Source organism: Halyomorpha halys, unplaced genomic scaffold, assembly GCF_000696795.3.
Source record: "Halyomorpha halys isolate HHAL.00 unplaced genomic scaffold, Hhal_1.1 Scaffold918.1, whole genome shotgun sequence".
In the NCBI taxonomy this organism is placed as follows: Eukaryota; Metazoa; Arthropoda; class Insecta; order Hemiptera; family Pentatomidae; genus Halyomorpha; species Halyomorpha halys.
This window is the reverse complement of record NW_027107889.1, coordinates 583530-605640: the sequence shown is the minus strand read 5'-3', so window position 1 is coordinate 605640 and position 22111 is coordinate 583530. Positions and strand designations below refer to the sequence as shown.

General features: G+C 31.7%; 1 protein-coding gene across 4 annotated transcripts in view; it reads right to left on the bottom strand.

The window, feature by feature from the left end:
• exd (extradenticle) overlaps positions 1 to 22111 on the bottom strand; it is a 570859-nt gene that overhangs the window by 17381 nt on the left and 531367 nt on the right. For all 4 annotated transcript variants that reach the window (XM_067046257.1, XM_067046256.1, XM_067046259.1 and 1 more), the window contains exons 3-4: positions 19496 to 19740; positions 6564 to 6754 (exon numbers count right to left, since the gene is read on the bottom strand). In XM_067046257.1, coding sequence (XP_066902358.1) covers positions 6564 to 6754; positions 19496 to 19740 — 436 coding nt within the window. The remainder of the gene's footprint in view (positions 1 to 6563; positions 6755 to 19495; positions 19741 to 22111) is intronic.

Below are 22111 nucleotides of genomic sequence, written 5' to 3'. Positions count from 1 at the left end.
TCTTAAAACTTTAATATTTCTTTAAAAGTCATTTCTTAAAAAATTAAAATAAATATAATTTAAAAATAATTTTTTTCCTATATTATACAGTGTGATAAGAGATTGATAGCGATAGTCTTAAGGTAATCTGTAATTAAAAGTTTTGAAATTTAATGAAAAGGTGACATATGGTAATTTGACTGAAATTAATGACCAGGGTAGAATAGCAAGCAAAAACTTTTTAAATTATTTTGGATATGAGGTGTAAATTTATATTTAAGTTTGTCCTTGAGGATGGCCGAATTGGCCAAAACGTCAGACTTTAATAGAAATAATTTTTAAGACTTAAGTTGGATACAAATTATTTTAATTAATAGTAAATGAAATTTTATAAATTATTTTAAATTCTATTCTTCAACATTTAAAATAAAATTTGTATTATTATTATTATAAAAAAAAAGTGTTGTAAATATCATATTAATGTATTTTTTTTATATTGTCCTTTAAGATTGATCACTATGATAGGTGTTATAGGAACCTATTGTAATTGCGCATCATTTCTTCCTGTCAATAAAGCTCGGTAATTTTCAAACTGTGAGAAAGCAATTTAATAAAAAAAATAAACTGTTGATAAATATTAATTTCAAATTATATATATAAACATATATATTAGCTTGTTTAAGATTGGTTGTTTTATTAAATTATAATTTAATTTATACATCTAAGAATCTTTTTATTAATTACATTTCCAACGTTTTGGCTATATTGGCAAACATTAGCTTTGGTTGAAATTAATTGCTAAAATTGCCATGGATACAATCCTTATTCATGAATGAACCATTGATAAATAAATTTCGTTTCCATGACAATTTTGGATATAACTATAGCTAATTTTTGCCCATCTCTGCTTGTATACGACAATCTTCTTTAATTATTCAGCTGTTCCTAATTAACTTACTACTAACTTTTAGGACTCAGTTTCATTTTTATATAAATACAAAAAAATTCATAAAAAGTTTTTTTTTTAAACTGACATTAAACAACTGTCCAATCTAATTGACAAAACCCAACAGCTCATTATCGGGCAGTATGCTATTATCTGAATTAATCCCTCCTAAATTGTTAATCAAGCAGGTGGGGGAATCGATATCACAACTCCCCCTCCACGACCAACCCCCCGCGATCCTTTCCCAAAATGCCATTTAAGATAATGCTTAATTCCGAGATCCATCTGAGCCGAGACGTAGATAGGAGAACAATTTAAAAGATTGGATCTCGCTATAAAAGAGTGGGGCAGATTGGAAAGGTTGGAACCGATACCGAGCCATCTTTAGAGCTCTCCTTCTCAACAAAGGGTCCAGGCTTAATATCTTACCTTATCTATTACTAAACTTTAAATAAAATTTATATTCAGTTTTTAAATATATTAAACAAAACACATAATTATAACAAATATATATTAACAATCATTAAAAAAAAAAAATTCAGTTTAATATATTGGTCATTCAAAATTTATAGATGGGATCAACTGATTTATTACCATAACATTGTTCCAAAATTACTAAATATTAATAAATGAATACCCATCTTTTTAAAATAAAAAATTTACTTTAATCTTCAAGTAAAAAAATTTCATATTTCACTATTACTTAATAAATAAAATATTAATAGGCACAAACCATACCTAATTAAAAAGTGCCTATAAGATCACTTAATGACGGTTTTGAGTTTAGTTCAATGTAAATTGTCATTTTATTTAAATAGAATTTTTTCAAACTGAAATCGGGAATTTTAGAAGCATATATCCTCTGCAATATAACTCAAGATTGGAAGAAATAAACATATCTTCAAAACGGTGGAACAGTGAGTACACAAGTTTCTAATTAGTGGATCTGTATAATTAGATTAAATTAATTTAGTTAAATTAGAGTTCCAGGCCTACCTTCAACGCCATAACCCCTGATAAAGACCTGAAACTCAGGTCGGCATGAAATAAATAAATATGGTTTTGTTTATTTATGTTGTTGTTTGCTGACCGCACCCCCCGACAAACTTCTCCAATCACAGATTAAATTAAATATGACTAATGTAGAGGTAAATCCATGAAAAACGTCAGATCCTTGCCCCAAGCAGTTAGTGGTCCTTCAACTTAGTATAATTTAAAAGAAGAAAAAAACATATTGCTAGTGTGTATTTCCTATATGTTGAAAATTATAAATTGATCGATCAGTCGCCATTAATCAGTAATCAACTATCAAAAGCCTTTCTACTCTGCCTGTTCCACTCAATGCTTTTGAATGTTAACCTAGAGTTTTGAAGCTTTGGAATAATATTTATTCAATTCATATTTCCTCAGCGAATTGAATAAATAATCTTCTACAGATTGATTTTTTTTTCAATGATTTCCTGATTAGTAGTTATAGAACAATGAATCAATGTAATTATAATTGTGCGTGCAAACTTGGCAAATCTCATTAGGAAAGCCATATGAACAGAGCAGACTAAATTGGAAATATTCATCGAAATATTTCGTTATATTAGTCAGGTCAAATTTGACGTTTTTCGCGGAATCACCCGTAACTAGGCTCAAACAGGACGATTTTAATTTACCTCTTAATATTCTCCTCTTTCTCTCTTCCTTTCTCCCCTCTCTTAACATGATTGAATACTAATTTGTTTAGGCCTAATTTTTTTTTTAAGTCTATCTTAAAATCATTAAGACTTTTAATTTTATATTGATGTATATTCATTAACGAATTGCGATGATAAATTTTATTTCGATAATTTTTTATTTTAATACCAATAATGAAAGTCATTCATTTTATTATCAATTTTTTAGCAAAGGACTTGATTTTTGAAAATCTATCTGGACGATTACAGCTAACATATTGACGACAATGTAAAGACTGTCTGAAGGAAATTAAAAGACTACGAACCAACTATAGCACTTTTAAAATATTAGCTTAAAATGGGTGAAGAAGATTTAAGATAGTTAAATCGAGCAATATTTAAAAAGCGCCTGAAATTAAAACCCGCCCCCCCTCCATGGTAGCCTTACTTGTCTCACCCGTCAAACAGACATTTATAGCGAGTATCAAGTCGTGTCACAATCTCAAAATTGCAGAGATCGTAACATAAAAAATATTATACCCGCCCCGCTAGAACCCCCAGTAAACGACGGTCCTATATTACTTATGAAATATTTGCTTAAAATGGGAAGAGGAGACTTAAAGATAGTTCAATCGAGCAATATATAAAATATGCCTGAAACTAGAAAACGGCGTTGTCGCTCTTTACCTTTTCCATGCAATATTATAAAATGCAAATTAATGTATCTAGGCGACCAAAGTTGACATAACCAATCTTTTTTTTCTAATATGAACCATACCTTTGAAACTCAAGAGATGACTATATTTTTATAATAATAAAAAAAAAATCTATATGACTTTGCCAAAAGAATATGCAGCTAATGAGTTGTGTTTCTTCTCGGTCTCGTAGCGCGAATAAACATCCCGACCGGACTTTATGATAGAGATATAGTTAGATAGTATTTTATTGATCTATATAATATATAGTACTATATATAAAGAGGAGAGAGGGCGGCGATAAGGCAGAAAGACAGAAGAATGGTTAGAGGAGCCCCGCTGAGCCGGATTTATCAACGGCCTTAATAAAACGGCGGGGGTCCTCCCGACTACCACCGTCCACCATTACTGCTATCCTTTTCCCTTCTTGCCCTTTTCATCATATCCTTCTTAAATATTATTACCTTCCAACTAAACCAACCAATTATTAATACTTTTATAAAATATATAAACTAATAGTATAAACAATTTAGAAAATTAATTTAACAACTGAAAAAATGCCCAAAATTCATAAAGAGATATATTAATCGACCTTCAATACCTCTAACTGAAATATACTAATAATTTAATAAGAAAAAAAATTAATAAAACAATTCATATCCTAATCATTCCTAAAAATCTCTTCTATTCTTTGCCACTAGTTCTCGTCCAACTATATCCAATCAGTTTATGTCCCAACATACAAATTACGGAATCAAGCAGTGGTGGTTATTTATAAAAGAGAAAAACAATTACTTTATAATACTAAACAGAAATTTTAAATTCAGTAAACGAACAAAAATGATCTTCATTCTGACAGGCACAACCTGCTTAGCTTGAGCAGTGAACCTCTTAAACCACCGGAGATGGGGGTGGATAACTGGCTGTTATACACTTCGGTTCTGCTACAACTACGGCTAATTTTTTTTTTATTATTTATTTAATGTGATTTACAACTGAACAAATACAATAAATAAATATGTTGCATGTTTCATTTACACTTGAAAATATTGGGAAGGAACCACCCGTTGGTGGAACTTCAAGCATTAATTTAAATTAGAAGGTCCCGTGGCCATCTTCTTTTTAGACACCTCGGAGGATTATCAGGAATTGTTAAGGATGAAAGATTAAGAATTACTGGGTTAGAATGGGTAAGGAGTTTGGAATGAAAAGACGCATATCTGTTTTGGGCCAAATCTGCAACGAATGGGATATTAAGGTCTTTGTGGATGAGTTTATTTGTAACGTATATTCCTTATTACATTACAAATAAACTCATCCACTTATTTGAGACTTATATTTAATTTTTAATCCATAATTAAAAAATATAAAGTAGATGGTCGGATGCGGTCAAAAAGGCAAAAATAAATAGTAAACAACTGAGGCGAGAATAAATATGTCAAGAAAAAATAAAAATCTAATAATAAATAAATAAATATATATATATTATTGTTTCTTGATCTTTATTTATTCTCATCTTATTTCTTTAGTTTTTCGTCGTGTATATAATTTTGGTTTTTCATTCGTCTTATATCTACTTTTCTATTTTTACGTGTAATTACGTGTCCTGTTCATTGTAAGTATAAAATAGAAAAAATATACACTATTTTTAATAAACACTTATTTTTACATATATTATTTCTGTTCATTCTTACATTATTTTTTATTTATGTTTACTTTTTAACCCTAGCTTTGAGTTTACATCTTTGTATGATATTATCTTTTATTGGCAACATTTTTTTTAGTTTAATTTGTATATTTCATAGCCCTGCATAGCCCCTTTTTCACTTATATTTACATAAGTTTTAACCCCACGTTAGTTTACTTCTTTTTATCTTATTATTTTATATTATCAAAATATTTTTAGTTGCTCTGTATTTTTGTTTTATAGCCCTGATGGAACACTGCAAAATAAGGCGAACGTAGGCAAATAAATAGTTGTTAACTATTTTGTGTTCCTTTTTGACCGCACCCTACCATATCCTTCATATTGATTAAAAAAAAAAAAAAAATGGTCAATTATTTATATACATAAAATAATTTAAAAAAGCCTAATTTTCAGTTTTTATAAGGTTGTTATGTAATATAAAAACTGAGAAAAATAACTTGCAATTTTTAAGTGATTTTTTTCTTATTTTTTTGACGAAAAGAAAAGATCTCTGACCATATCACTTACAATAATACTAGACATCCCTACAATTGCCCCCATATCGTCACCAGCCACTGGAACAGACGTAACCCAACCCTCGGCAGCGATACTAAGAGAGCAAACAGAAGAGAGAAGAGAGAAGTGGAGGTACACTTGGGGCCCACTGTTTGCCCGCTGTCGGCTTCACAAATATTGTCCCTTAGTCAATACTCACTCAAGTATTTTTCTTTCACTGTCTCATATCTTCTCGCTCTGCCCCCCCCCCTCCCTAGACTAGGTCAAAATATTGGAAGTCCGGTAGATATTGCAATTGGAACAATATTATTGGAAAGATAGAACGAGAATTTACAGAATATGTATTTTTAAAAAACATTAGATTAATTATTTTATATATTCTTGTTTGAGAGTGGTTTAGTTTATTCTTAATTTAAAACAAATTTGATCCTTTTTTTCTCTCAACTTTATTCTTTACAACTTTAAAACTGTTTTAAGTTGCAAATGTGAATGAAGAAAGGAAGAAAAGTGTTTTGTGAAAGGTTTAAATCTGGGAAAAAAATATTTAGAAAATGTCATATGGGCAAAGGCAATTAACCTGAATTTTTAAGATTTGAAAAAGGAAATGACATCAATATGACGGTATCCTTGAGAATGGCCTGAGGGTCGAAACGTTGGAAAAGTTGTAAAGAATAAAGTTGAGAGAAAAAAAGGATCAAATTTGTTTTAAATTAAGAATAAAAAAAAAAAAAAACATATTTAGAAATACTTTAAATCAAATTTTACAACAAAATCAACGTTTTATTTTTATTTTCAAAATCTCTTTATTTTTCGGTTAAATGCAAAATACAATAATATACAATACATAGGTATATTTGTACTCGCTTCGGCGGTACATATACTAAAATTGGAACGATACAAAATCAACGAAAAAATTTTATGATATATATTTTTATTTTGAAAAATATTTGAATTGGGAGTAAAGATGGTGTTAGATGCAAGATAAATCTTAACTAGAGATAAAAACTCTCCATTGGGATATGTGAATAGGATTTCTAAATATTTGAGACTAAGTTGAGAAGAATTAGAAGACAAACCTGGCGTCTAGGAACCTGGACCGGAGGATCATAACCGCTTCACAGGTACTCTGCTTAAGTTGCATCTGTATCGAAGAGAACTTCTTGTGTATGATCTGCACCATCCGCTCGATCTCCTTCGGCGTGATGGGCCTCGTCCGCGACTGCTCCCGCAGCAAGTTCATCACGTGCGTCGTAAACTCGTTACAAGCCTGCAAGTAAAAAAAAAAATCATATAAGCAAAAGATAAATAAAATAAAAGTTATTGTTATGTGAAAGAATAGGAATTTTTTGGTTCAAGTTTTCAGAAATTAAAAAATACTATAATCAAGCTGAAAAAAAGGAGATTCTTTTTTAATATTGTGATTGAACACCACTGTTCATCCATACAATAACTCATAAAATCTCTAGTGCTCTCACTCAGCCTCCACTGGCTATTGATACCAGTGATGCAGCAAGGCTTGGTTCGGAATTCCCAAGGCTCAATATAAATATTTTACATAAGTACAAATGTGCCATTTGTATTTTTTTTTTTTTTAGTTAATTTTACTTAATCTTAATTTTATTTATATTTTTTATATATAAATTATTCTCTTATATAATTATCATTTTCTTTTTGTATATTATTATCAATTAAATTTGATTTAATTTAATTTTCATTCTTCTTTTAGGACTGTATATCGCTGCCCCAGCTCAATATTGTAACATATAACATATAATAAATAATATATGTATATATAGTTGACCGTAAAAATTGATATATAAGAAGATGGTCAGGGTTGCGGTCAAAAGAGAAACAAAAATAGTTTACAACTATTTATTTTCCGACGTTTCGCCCCACTTTGCAGGGCTTCGTCAGGGCTAAAAAGATACAAAATGATACAATGATAAGAATAAAAATACAAAGATAAGATACAATGATAAGAATGACAATAAGGTCAAGACATTTATTTAATCTCTACTTTTTTTTTTTCTCCTTCCTCGTATTATTTTTGTTTATGTACATCTCCTGTACTTTTTTAACTGTATATTTGACATATTTTTATAAAAAAAATTTTACTCTTGCCATTGTTACTTATTTTTATGCTTATCGTTGTATCTCATCTTTGTATTTTTATTCTTATCATTGTATCATTTTGTATCTTTTTAGCCCTGATGAAGCCCTGCAAAGTGGGGCGAAACGTCGGAAAATAAATAGTTGTAAGCTATTTTTGTTTCTCTTTTGACCGCAACCCGGACCATCTTCTTATATATAATAAATCATCTTCAATTATAATTAACAAATTAAAAAATAATGTTAATTAAATTGTAAATAAATTAAGCTTAGTAATAAGGCGATAACAGAGTCCTAACCTATTGAAGACATGGGCAATTAGCCTGCAAGAAAGAACAATTTATTGAATTATGACATCAATGATTAAGGTATCCAAGAACAAGACAATTGTATGAAGAGGTAGTATAATAAATGACAAAGTGAAAACCATTTTTATAGGTTGCCTCCTTGAGAATGGCCTAAGGGTCGAAACTTTGCAGATGTTTTGAAATAAATAGTTGACAGTAACAGTGGATCATTTGAAGTTTGTGTTAATAATAACAACTCTCAAACAATCAATATATTAAATTAATAACATAATTATTTTTATTTTATTTTTGTATATTGTTTTCAATTAATTTTTATTTTATTTAATTTTCAGGCTTCTTTTAAGACTGTTCCATTTCATTAGTTTAACATGTCAAAAAAAGGTTATTTTGAGATATGTTTAGTATTTTTTTATAATTTTAGCAAAAGAGTGGGATCTATACAGTTCTACACTGTTCTAGTATCTCATACATTTTTTTTTACTTAAATTTTATGACATATGCATTAGTCTATAGATTTTACCCTCATGCTAAGATTACATGCATATCTCTAAATAAATGTTTATTGAGATGTTACATTGATGAACTGGGACAGGTAGACACTGCATGATTGTAAACTTAGTACTCTAATACAAATTTCTGTTGATTGCGGCAATTTGAATTATTATTATTCTACAAAAATTTTTAAATTGTAAGGAAGGAAAAATTAAGTTGTAAAGAAAATAAACAAAAACGAAAGTGAATTACGCCACGGTGGTAATTTGTTTTCAAACATCAAGCTTGAGTTTTAAAATATTTCAGGGTTACAAAAGTTCAAGAGGAGAAAAAAAAATGTTATTTCATCCAAATTTTTAGATTACTTCAATGAAAACTATGTAAAATTACTAGTCAACGTTGTTGAGTCTGCCAATATATATTCGATAGTTACCGATATATATAGCCTTTTAAATTGGAACATTTAATAAATAATGCAGTGGAAAATCAGCAGTAAGTGAATTTATTTTTCAAAAACTATTCGACGAGCAGATGACTGCCAGCACTCAAATTAAAGCAATTTTAATGTACTATAAATTAGTTTATGACGTTTATCTTCATAGGAGTAGTAGTGTTTATGATATTTTCCAAAATAAATTCACAAAATATTAATTTCTAGTTGTTCGGATAAATTTTTTGAAAATATCATACAAACTAACATAAAACCGCTAAAAGAAAAAAAAAATCTTTAGAAAAATTAAATATTTCATACTAAAATTTTAAAGTTTTCCCAGCGCTATAATCACAAATGGTTTCCGACCCATTCTGTCCTTTCTGGGAGAATGACCCACATAAAAGGAAATATTTCTTGCTTAATGATCACAGTCACATCTCATTAGCACATTGCTACGTGATGATATAATAATAATACTTGTACAATAACAATAACAAGATAGATTTAGACAGAGAGATGAGAGAGAGACAGTATATAAATCGACAGAGACATAGCGATGGGACAAACATACGGCGCTGAGGCCGGCGCGGAAACGATCCATCTCCCGGCAGAGCACAAACACACGGGCAGCGCTCTCTATTGCAGCTTCAATCATTCCTCACCCTCCTCTAACCATCATTATATTTAGGTCATTTGGATTATATAAAAGTATACATAATGTAATTAGAGAGCAGAGTAAAAATATTATGCCGTATAATGTGCCGATCAAATCTGGGGTATGCAGTCACCAAAGAAAGTAACAGGATCTGATTTGTTGCGAGTGAGTGCTCATCAAATTTTTAGGACAGATATTCCGATACAAGTCTTGGATCAGCGGTAAGTGGTAAACGTGCAATACATTTGGCGAAGATTTTTTTTAGTACACGACCGTATTTTGCTTTGTTTTTGGCTATACCAAGGCCAAAAATTTATGCCGGAACATCTGTAAACATAATCCTGAGGAGGTAGCAAGAAGCACCCTTCCACCAGGTTCGGACAAGAGAGCTATTATTCCGTCCTGTCGAGATGAGATGTGTGACAAAGAGGAAGAAGGACTGTAATCAGGCCTCAAGTAGAGTAGCTATTACTCTATTAGCTGACAACAGTAATTTCATATCGGCCCGGCCTCCAGCCCAGAACCAGCAATTAAAGAGGCTCGCTGGAATTATTGGTTACCTCAAGCCGATAATTAGAACATCCCTGCTGGAATATCATTGGCTCGCCGGTAATATCCCGTCCTTCCTGAAATACCGATATTTTCGGGAGCGCGCATGTAATTGTAATAAAGACTGTTAATTACAAGTTTGTTCCCCTGTAATTATCCCGGGGGGGGGGGAGTAGGGGGATATAGAGCTGTATATTGCCAGGAGAGAGCTGTCAAAAAGCGGCGTTCTAAAAATCGGAGGTTAATTATAAGACCTGAGATATTTAATTGCGGGGAAACTTTTTTTATTTCTTAAAAGTAAATTGAATACAAAACTTGTCGAATGTAATAAGGTACCAACCAACATTCTTGTGAAATTTTGATTTCGCAAAATAAACCCAAACATGGCAAATCGTTATATATATTAAGAAATCACCAACTTGTTTAACCGTTGTTCTGAAAACAGTGCTTCCTTACAAAGTACCGAACCCGGTCCTACGGGTTCACATTATTATTTTTTAATAATTTTCTTTTTTTCACCACATTAAATTTTTTCCAAAATTGAAATGTTAATTTCTAGTTGTTCGAATAAATATTTTGAAAATGTCATAAAAACTACTACTCCTACGCGCATAAACCAGTTTATGGTACATTTAACTAGCTTTATATGTAAGAAGATGGTCAGGGTTGCGGTAAAAAAAAAGAACAAATAGTTTATAACTATTTTCATGTCCGACGTTTGTTTGTTTAGTGGCCCCAAACTTCATTGGTCATCAACCCCATTTATATTTTATTTAATTTTGCTAATATTCGTTAAATATTATTTATTTTTATTTTTTTTTTAAATATTTTTTATTATTATTTTTTTTTTCTTCCGATCAAGTTATATTTTTGTCAGTAAATTTTGTGATTTTAAAAACTGAAACACCAATTCTATTGCCTTATCATCGTCTCCAATGGTTTTTGAGATATCTTGGCTTAGTCCCAAGCTATTGAGGTGTGGTGTAAAATATGGGCATCGTTGGAAAACATGGCTTATTGTTAAATTATTATTGCAATACTGGCAGTTCGGAGGTGTTTCTTTTGATATAAGATAGGAGTGGGTGAGCCTCGTGTGACCTATTCTCAGCCTAGTCAGTACTACTTCCTCTCTACGGCATTTGCGACTGGAGGTACTCCAGGGCTTCATCGGGGCTGTTGAAACCTTTTGCTTATATATAAATTTTTACGGTCAACTATATATACATATATTTTAACTAGCTTTAATTTGAGTACTAGCAGACATCTCTACGACACATGCTTCCTCAGATATATGTTTTCATAAATTAAAAGATTTGTCCAAAGAATTATAAATCGACATTTTGTAAAATATCATTTAATATGACTACTACTACTGCAATGATAAAAATTATAAACAAGATTTTTAGTTTATTAAAATAGCTTTGATTTGATTGCTCAAAGACATCTGTATGTCCAATGATTCCCGAGATATATTTTATAATATTTTTTAGTGTTGTTGGTAGATTTTAAAGATATAGAGCTCTGAGTGAAAAATTAATTTTTTTTTTAACGTTTTGAAACAGCCGCCATTTTTTATTCCCCTACCTACACTTGGCAGATACATCGACTTTGACTAGTAATTATACATAGTTTTCATTAAATTAATAAAAAATTAGAGTGAAATGACTGCCTTTTTGTCACCCCTGCTCTTCTTATACCGAATAGCAATAACTTAAACCAGAGCCAACGAACCAATTGTTAAATGATAGATGTGTGAACGCACTAATTTTTTTTATCCCGTTAAGGATTTGATATAATTTGGCTGGATTTGCTATCTTATATATTGAACGACAGGTAGATAGATCGAGTTTTTTTTTCCTTTTTATTTACATTTTCAAGTTGCCTAAACCCCGATGGAGAGGGTGTTCGAAACCCGGCCATTGCTTAGGATATTTATTTAGGGCGATTTAAATCGGTTTAAATCGGAGGGGGGGGGGAAGAGGAGGAAATCGGCTCCTAAAGAAGAGAAGGGCTAAATCGACTCGAGGATTTGCTAAGGATACTCCTCTCTCTCCCATCCCCTGCCGTTGATTTAAAACTTAATCTGTATTATGGTGACTTTTTTTTTTCAACAGGGGAGGACTCTATATCTCCAAGAGGCGGCGGAGTGGAAATGAAGCCAACTGAATCGGGAAGGCTCATCTTTAATTCAACTCTGCCGGCTAATGGCTCTCATTTTAATCTATTTCCAATTAAATCGGATCTCTTTTAGAACTCTCTAACTCCGTCGTCGCCATCTGTTCTCTTATTACATCTTCCTACTCAGCCTTATTGCAGCTAGCACAACTATTGAAACATGCTGATATGTATGAATGTGTGATATGGTGCTTGCCTTACGCAACAATATTTAATGTCAACTTTTAATATAAGTGGATTTATACACAAGAATTTATTTCTTCCTTGACTTTCTTTTCACGATCACCTTTCAGTTTTAACTCTTATTTAGTTTTATGATATGTTTTATTAATTTCACATTAATAATCTTCAGCCATTTTCTTTTTTGACTATCGTAGTTATTTTTTTCTTTATTGAAGTGTTTTATTTTTTTATTTCATCATGTCTTTAAAACCATTACCAATTTAGAAATCAATTTAAAATATTGTCATCATTTCTTCTTTAAAATTATAGACGTTCGCTTTTATGTTTTCTTCCATAACTTTTAAAAAGTCGCTGTTAAACAAATAGTAGACATTAAAAAAAGTAATAAAAAATAATTTAATAGTAAAAGAGAAAATGCCTGAAGTTGGATGGACTGTCCGAAACGTCGACGAGGAGAATGTATTATTAATGTGAAATAAAAAAAAAAAAAAAAAAAAAAAAAAAAAAAAAAAAAAAAAAAAAAAAAAAAAAAAAAAAAAAAAAAAGATGAGGTATTAACTAATTGGTTATTAAATAAAATAAAATAATTAATTTTAAATATAATCATGAAATAATATATTCATGAAAGTTTAATTTATTTCTCTTTATTAGAGCGGGATAGCTTAGTAAGTAAGACGCTGTGCTAGTAATGCCCGGAATCAGGATTCGAACCCGGCCGGTAATTATTTATTCTGTTACTGTAGCCGTGAGTCAACACTGAGTTCAGTAACCCTTCTAGGGCACACCTAGCCTTTATACAGTGGGTACCCTTAATTTGGGAATAATCTGGCGATTGAGTGTGGTCTTGAACCAATCGGCTCCTCGTATAACCGTTGTTCCAAAAACATTTCTTCCTCTGATTTAATTTTAAAATATTTTTTTATCAATCAATAATAAGCCAAGTGGTTTAACCCGATAAATTTCTGTTTTGAGAAATAGATGCTTTTTATGAAATTATTGCGATGTTTTCCCAATTCTAAACTTTTTTAAAAGAACCAATAGTATCTGTGCTTAATTTTAAAAACATGGTATTGTGGAGTCCAATAAAAAAAAAAAATTGAAGTTGATGGGGTGGAATCTAGGGGTTCACCCAGCCTCTACGTAAACTCCTGACTTGGGATTTCAGACGTAGCCCTGACCTTAGCACCTCCTCCCCCCGACATTATCACCGCTAATCGCCCTATAAACGGCTTCTGATCTTGTAAAACATTTATAGCCAGGCCCTAAAGAGATAAGGGGATTAATAAAGAAGCAGCCGGCGGTGGCGGCTTTGATGTCGATGATGATGATGATAGACACCCTAAAGAAGGGGGTTGGCTAAACAATCAGAGCCTGGCTGAGCAGTGGCACTATCACTATATAAAAAGACAGTAAAGTCGACCGGATCGTTGGCTTTACTGCCACCCTCCCCCCACCGTCATTCCCCCCTTTACTGGTTCTACTTAGGCCTTTTACTGCCACTGTCACCTCGTCTCCGTCATAGCCTTCTATTACTTGTTACCATATTTTAGTCCCTTTGTATTTAGCCTTGGATCCTTTATCGATATTTTATTTATCCACAATCACAGAGCAAATAAAATTAACTCTTATTATTAAATGTTCATATTTGTTATTATTATTAAATTTAAATATCATTCCCTTGTGGATTATAGATATCTTTTTGTAACTGATTTTATGCATTTATTAGTGTACTAACTAGACAAAAATAGTTCGGCAAGGTTCTAACCGACAACAAAATTGTGTTTACCTTTAGAATTCACACACGAGAAATCTGTATACCTTTCGAAACATTTCGGTAATATAGGTTAAACAATTAAGGATCTATTAGTGTGCTAAATAATTCTATATAGAAACAACCTTTAGTAGGAAATTGTAACATTAAATTAAACATTTGTTTCTCAAAATTATGTTTATAGAAAATATGTAGTTAGATCATTGCTAAACCAGAATCGAACCGTGCTTATTACGTCCTAGGATGACTACAAAAATATTTCAAAATTAGTTAAGTAATAATTTAAGTATTATATTTATATATATAAGTAATAATTCTTAACTGTTTTAAACGAAAAATAAATATATCATCAGGAAACTATCAACGCAGCCCAACAAAACAGAACCTCATTCACTCTCCCGTCAGGAGGCATCATACGTTACAAGAAACGGAACCAAAACACAAGAAGATAAAAGACGTAGCGGGTACAACCGATGTTTCCAGAAAACATAACAGAAATAGTCCATGTTAGAAAGTTAAGTGGCTTTTTAGGCTACTATTAAGAGCAAGCTTTTAGCCATCGGAAATAGCATTGGGTGGAATGTAGGGGGAGGGGGAGGGAGATAGATCATCTCTTAGCGCTCCTGCATTCTGTTCCATCAGCGTACACTTCCGTCAATATTTAGTACTTCATAATGTGTGCACGTGTGTGTGTGTTTATATAACGTTTTTCTTGACTATTGTAAGTTATATATTATTTTTTGTTGGTCTTAGGGATCAGTCAATAATACAATTTTATTGTTTGCATAGTTATGCCCAACAATAAGCAAAAACAGTTTTTTAGAACAAATACTCTAATCTACTCTAAAACTAAAAATACATAATGTAATTTAAGATGAATAACTATTATAATTAAAACATTGCTTGGTTGGTTCCAATAATCCACCGGCGTAAGCCAACTATGTTTACAACCTTCACCTAACCTTATATTGAATACCAAAAGGCAATCCAAGGTATCCTTCATACTCAGCTGTACATATAGCATACCTCACTATATGTATGTATCAACTACTAATTTAAATCTTTTTCAGGAGCGTACGAAAAAAGAAAAAAAAAAAAATTAAAGCATTGTTTACAATTTTTTGGACTCCAGGTTTGGGCCAATGTTGACTACGCAAACAATAAAGTTGCTAAACTTCGCCTAAATAAAGTTGTATTATCGACTTAGCTTATACATGAACGACACCACAACCGCTAAGACAAGAAGACACGACAGCTGACTCAGAAATCAATTTGTACGATAGAAATCAATAAACCTTAGCCGAGGAGGAAAGGAGAAAATGGACCGAGAAGAGCAGCGTTGATGAGAATGACCTTTACAGCAATCTGCCCCGGGAGTTCGGCTTGGACTCGCTCTGCCAGGCAACTTCTTCACGACACTCAACCTATTCATAATTATCAATTCTAATCTTATTATTGAAATATTAATCCGAAACATAACTAGTTAATAAAAACAGGCATTAAAGCAGATGTAAATCTCTGTCACTTTTTCCTTTAAAAAAAAATAAAAATGCTTTTTTCACATTCCGAGAGTCTTCATTCATGTTAAGGCAGTAACAATTGCTTACAAAGAATTTTTCTTTAAATTATTGAGAAAACAGCGCAGGCCAACTCTTAAGAAAGGATTTAATCACACTCTTCTCTACCTCGACATATTTAATATCTTTGAATTATTATTATTCCACTCCCAGTTACCGACGATTAAAGGAGCAGTGACTTAAAACTTGGGAAATCCAACCTCATTTCGAAGAATGAAGCCCAGGCTGCAGGACATTCTGTTGTAATTTCTATATTATTTATTCTTTTATTGACATTGCTATAATATTATTTATTTTAGTAAATTCATAAATGTTATTTTTTTGTTATTAACTTATCTTTTTCTCGCTTCTTAAGAATTATTGTTTTTATCTATTTATTTTATTATTTTTATATATATATTTATTTCATACTTCATCCATATTATTCAATATTTAAAGCATTGTTCCTATCTAGCTAGTGTGAGGTACTCTAACCTTAAAATCCTATTAATAACCTAGATATCTAGATGGAAAAGGGTATTTAAAAAAAATAATTGAACTTTGTTTTCTTTAAATTTACTATTTGTAACAAAACCCCTTCAATTAAAACTATATATAAAATAATGATCACATAATTGATGTAAAGTAAGTGAAATATCATAATTCTAGTAAACCTATTAAGTATAAGAGCCCACGTAGAGAAAAAAGGCAGTTATTTTACTGCAATTTTTTATTACTTTAAAGAAAACTATGTATAATTACTAGTCAAAGTTGATGAGTCTGCCAAGTAAAGGTCCAGTATAGGTACACAAATCAGTAAATCTTAGTTTTTGTGCCGACTTTTCGACCTGAATTTCAGGCTTTCATCAGAGTTGAAAAACAAAACGATGTAACAACGTTAATTTAAAAAAAAGACAATAAATAATAACAAACAAACTTGGAAATATACATAACAATAAATTAAGTCGAAAGTAATAGAAGATAAAATATAATATTGTAGAGGTGAGAATTGTACAAAAAAAAAAAAATGATAAAAAAAAAAAATATATGAAAACATACAGTGCTTATGTAAATAAAGAAATAAACATAATAAAGTATATAAGTAATGACTAAAGATATATAAATAGTGAAAATAATTTAAATTAACATATAAGATTATGTTAAATTATATCACACAACATATAAATTTTTTCCGTACCTTCTAATTATTTCTTTACATGGGCACAGTCTGTTTTTTTGACAACCTTTTTAATCATTCGATCTGCACAATATTTACCTCCATTGTGTCAATTTTATCTTCTATTAGTATCAACTACTATGTATATTTCCAAGTTCGTTAGTAATTCTTTTCTTTTTTTCTTCTTCTCTAAATTAAGGTTATTTTGTTTTTTTATTGATGAAAGCCTGGAAGTAAGGTTGAAACGTAGGCACAAATAAATAAGTTTTACATATTTGTGTATCTGTGCTGTGCTAACCTCATCCCAGACCATGTTCTACTCATAATAGGAGGTGTACTAGAATCGCATGCTATTTCACTTCCATCAATTATTTTATAAATAAATCATAGGCGAAAAGCACTTTCATTAACAATGAGTGTTCTATTTAAAGAAAAAATATTTTATCGTTTATGATAAACCTCAAGTATTTAGAGGCCAAAAATATGCTAGGATCTCAAAAATGGCTCCTTATCAAGTGAAAAAAACAAAACAGAAATAAAACTGTTATTAGAACAAAAATTCCCTTAATCTGCTATAAATACAATTTTATTGCAGAGAGGAAAATAATCTCTGTTGGCAGGATATCTCCTAATGTTTGTAGATAACAAAAGGAAGAAACACCCCTCCTCCCCACCCCCACCTCCGTCAGTCGAAAAATAGAAATTAAAACTTAACATAGGGCCTTGTTGTTTATTTACACGAGCGGTGGTTTAGGATCTTATCGAGCTTCGAGTCAACAAGCAAACCGCTCCTTCTACTTCATTAAGAAAACTTTTAATAGCCATCCGCCCTCTGGAGCTGGAAAAATATTTACACTGTTGGCAGGACTGTTAGAATTAAAAATACTACATTGGCCCACCTGACTATACTGCCGCCCCCCCCCCACCCACCAAATCCTGTATTGTACTATATCAGTAACGAGCATTACTTATAATAGGGTATGGATCCATATGGGCTTGGATAACAATTATTTACTTTTTTTTTAATGAAAGAAAAAAATCATATTTATCGCAAGTAACATCGTAGGGCATAAAAGCGAAATCCCTAAAACTTTTTGCCAATATTCGCAGAACGATTTGAGACTTAAAATTGAATTTTTAATCATCTTTTTCAAGAATGTTTTTGCAGTATTTGTTAAATTTAATGTATTTTTAATTAATCAAGAGATTAAAAAAACATCTCACAATTAATGTAAATACGGCAATATTGGTATATTTATAATGATTTGTTGTTCTGCAACGTCTCTGAATTTGTGACCAATCTAGTTTCGGTTTAGTAAGGCAACTTGGTTTCTAACATACCGGGAGTTATCTAGATGTAACCAAGTTCTAACCATGGTGGGAGGTAAAGTTTTTATTTCGTGGGACCGCCACAGAAATGAAAAAAGTAAACAACCCCAGCCGGGATTCGAACCGACTCAGCCGCAGTTCCCAGACTGCAAAGACCAGGACTTCAACCACACATTTGTCCTTAGTATAGTTTGAGAACTGCCACCAGATATATATTTGTATTATTCGAGTTTTAAACTATTAAAGAATTGTCCCAAACTTCGGGATGGGAATTAACTCTAGTTCAATATTGTGTATTTAAATGTTTTTTTATCAATTGAGTGTGAATAAATTATTCAAATTTGTTATCAATTAGTTTTTGCTAGTATAACAGCAATATTATAAGATCAGATAATTTAATCAACAAGAATTTGATCATAATACTAAATTAAAATTAAATTAAATCTGTACCGCTACAACCCATGGAGGGTCAGGGGTCAGTACTTTGTAAGGAAGTAATGTTACTAGATCAACGGTTGTGCAAGGAGGTGGTTTTGTCAGAATCACACTCGACCACTAGATTTGTACCCAACTAACCCACAGGAATTGACTCACAGCTACAGTGTAACAGAAAACAATTTTCGTTTTAAAAAGGCCGGATTCGAACTCGGGTCCTTGGAGTTGGTAGCGAGGAGTTAAATTCAATAACCATCTGGTACAGTATTTTTGATTTTTTATCATCTATCATATTTATTGCAGTTCATTGAGTTTCCTCCTATACTTTCATTTTTTTTTCTTTTTATAATAATAGCAGTTTAAATAGAAGGTTATAGGCGCCACTTTCGGCGTCCTCGATGTCTATGTAATTAAATTTAAATTTTGTGATAAAAATTCTTGAACGAAGGTTGATTTATAGGTCGTTGAGTACGTACTATTTATATGAATGCTTTTCATCTAGAACCTTCATTGTTGATATTAACGTTTTCTTTTCATTATGTATATCTTTAGTTTGTTCCTCTTTACGGTAGAATTAGATTAAATTGAATGTAATAGCCGAAAAACAAGCATGTGGACGGCATCTTTGTTGCTTCCTTCGTTTACCAAGCGATTGTACAAGTCTGAGATTTGAGGAAAATGGCAAACGTGTAGATCCAGCATTAAAGGATCTAACCATCTTCGTCGTTATTTACTGATTGCGCCAATAAGGCAAAAATGCCCACCTGCCCTATTTTGTGATGGCTACAATAGTGTTGAGCCTATAGAGCTATTGCTTAATACAAAAGGATACCGACCTGCTCGTACTTCTCCAACTCCTGGTGGTAGATCTGCCTGATCTGGGCGAGCTTGGCGCGGTAGTCCGAGTGCTCGATGGCATTGTCCTGAACCTGCCCGCTGGCCGCCGCACTGGCTGCCGCAGCCGCGCTCACTCCCCCGCCTTTCTCAGGACCCGCAACTCCTTCAGCGATCAGCATATTGTCTAGCCTCATCAGCTGAGGATCCGGGGGCTCTTCCTCCTGCGTATTCCTTAGGCTAAGCACTGCAACAACAAATATTTAAATATTAGAACAGATTAACAAAAAGAAAGAAAATAAAATACAAGTATATTCTACTATAGTAGGGGTATCATGATCTTTAGCTTAACATGTTAAATGGAGAAATGTCTCCTTATTTTGCCTAGTTAAAACGATATAACATGGTTGAGAGTCTGTTGAATGGAGAATGATGTCATGCAACATACCAGCTGAGCTCGTCACCGTTTATTTGTTGTTGTGTTAGGTTACTTGCTCGTAGTTTGTAATTTGATTGTGTTAGTATTGTTTTAGATGTTTTAGCTAATACAGCAATGAATACCAATTAGCTCCTCTTGATTCTCTTCCTCACAAGTTAGAAGATCAACAAGGCATTCAATCGACAAACTTTCACACAAATTCCACTTTTCACTCACTTTAGGTATGTTGTAAAAAATTACTTGAATCCAAATTTAGAATTGAAACAATAACACGAAGTTTTGAAAGGAAAGGTTAAAAAACAAGTTGCTCAGAAAATCCGCTAGGAGCTCTCATGCATTTACATTTAACATGGTAAAACATTACACATTCAACACATCATGAATACCCCCAGTATGTGCCGAGAGTAGATTATTCAGAATGTTTGAGATTGGTGCTGAGAGGTTGTACTAATACGTTCCTTGTGTGGGATTAAGGAAGAGGACATACTAGTGACCGGTTAATGTTTGTGTCCTATGTTTATTCACATATTTGGCAAATGAACATTGATAACAACGTACTGACCAAACACCACTTCCTATAACGATTTTTTTTAATATTGAAAGAAGATAATTAACCGTTTGAAGTTGATTGTAGGAAGATAGTCCAGGTGGCGTTCAATAAAGGTATCAACATGTAAAAGAAAACTATTTATTGTTAACCAACGTTTCGCTCCACTTTTCGGGGCTTCGTCAGGGCTGACAGATTGAAACAGAGATGGTGACACTTAAAATAGTAAAGAAAACTATTTATTGTAAATAAAAAATTGAATCTCAGTAGCTATCTCTGTTTCAATCCGAAAGCCCTGACGAAGCGCTGGCGCTGCAAAGTGGGACGAAACGTTCGTTGACAATAAATAGTTTTCTTTTACTTTTTTGATACCATCATTGATCACCACACGGACTATAATCCTACAGTCGATATTTTTAAGGAATAAAACGAGAAACAGCCTTACGATCAAATCTATCACAAAAATGTATTTAAATAATAGTTATAATTTAATTACTGGAAGATTAAACAATTATAATTTAATTAGTTTTCTAATGACTAACTCGTTTTCGAAATTTGATCAAGAGACTATTACACAGAACTATAAGGACTAAAACAATAATAAAAAACTGAATATGTGTTATAAACATTTTCTAAAACGCAAAGGAATCTTTATTTAAAATCGACATGCTCCAAGTCCATTCTACAATGCACACAGATTAATTGCTCAACTATTTATATAATGTCGAATGCTCTAGTAAAGCAAAAAAAAAAAAAAGCGTATAATGGATTGCCAACTTATCTTGATAAATCCATAATTCATATTTTTGTTTTATTTATACAATTGATGATGTTTCATTGATGTCAGCAAAAAGTTATACAACTATACATATGTATGTATAATGAAAAAACAACGAAAAAAAAACAAAAAACAAGAAACAACTGAAGCAAAAACTAGCGGTAACTGATAGGAACATTAGAAGAGACAAGAGGCGTGACGCGAAGCTCAGTGAAGTTAATGGTGGCCAAATTATAGACCGTTCTCCAATTTCCTCTCTTTGTTTTCCTACCTCTTTGGCTACAATTATTTTTAGAAACTCTTTCTACCTTTTGTTATTTTATATCATTTCATTTCAATTGTCCCCCCGGCTCCCAGTCTCCATTCACTGACTCCGGAAGCTGTTCATTTAATTCCCATGTCAGTGCCAGCTATATCCCGACAACTAATAACCTAGATCCGCTTATTATGTTTACGTCTCTTTGTGGCAGATTTTTTTATTTTTTATTATAGCATGAATTTATATTACATTACCGTAAGAAGAAAATTTGGCCAAATATAAAGAAACATTATGGATTCTTTAAATGCAAACGCACTTAACTACTACAAGAACTGCCATAATTTGAAAGTTCTTTATTCGGATCAAAAGTTAAACAAAAATATGTTGTGCCCCATACCAACCCAAAACCAAGTTTAACCTCTATAGATAAACAAGATAAATTTTAAACTTTAACAATATAAGAAATATAAAATTGTTAATAATTAACTAACAGGGAATTCTTAGTGAGCTATAGATAGATGACAATAGATTAATAAGTGGAGAAAATGGTCGGGGGGTGCGGTAAGCAAAAAAACACCTAATAAGTATATATATA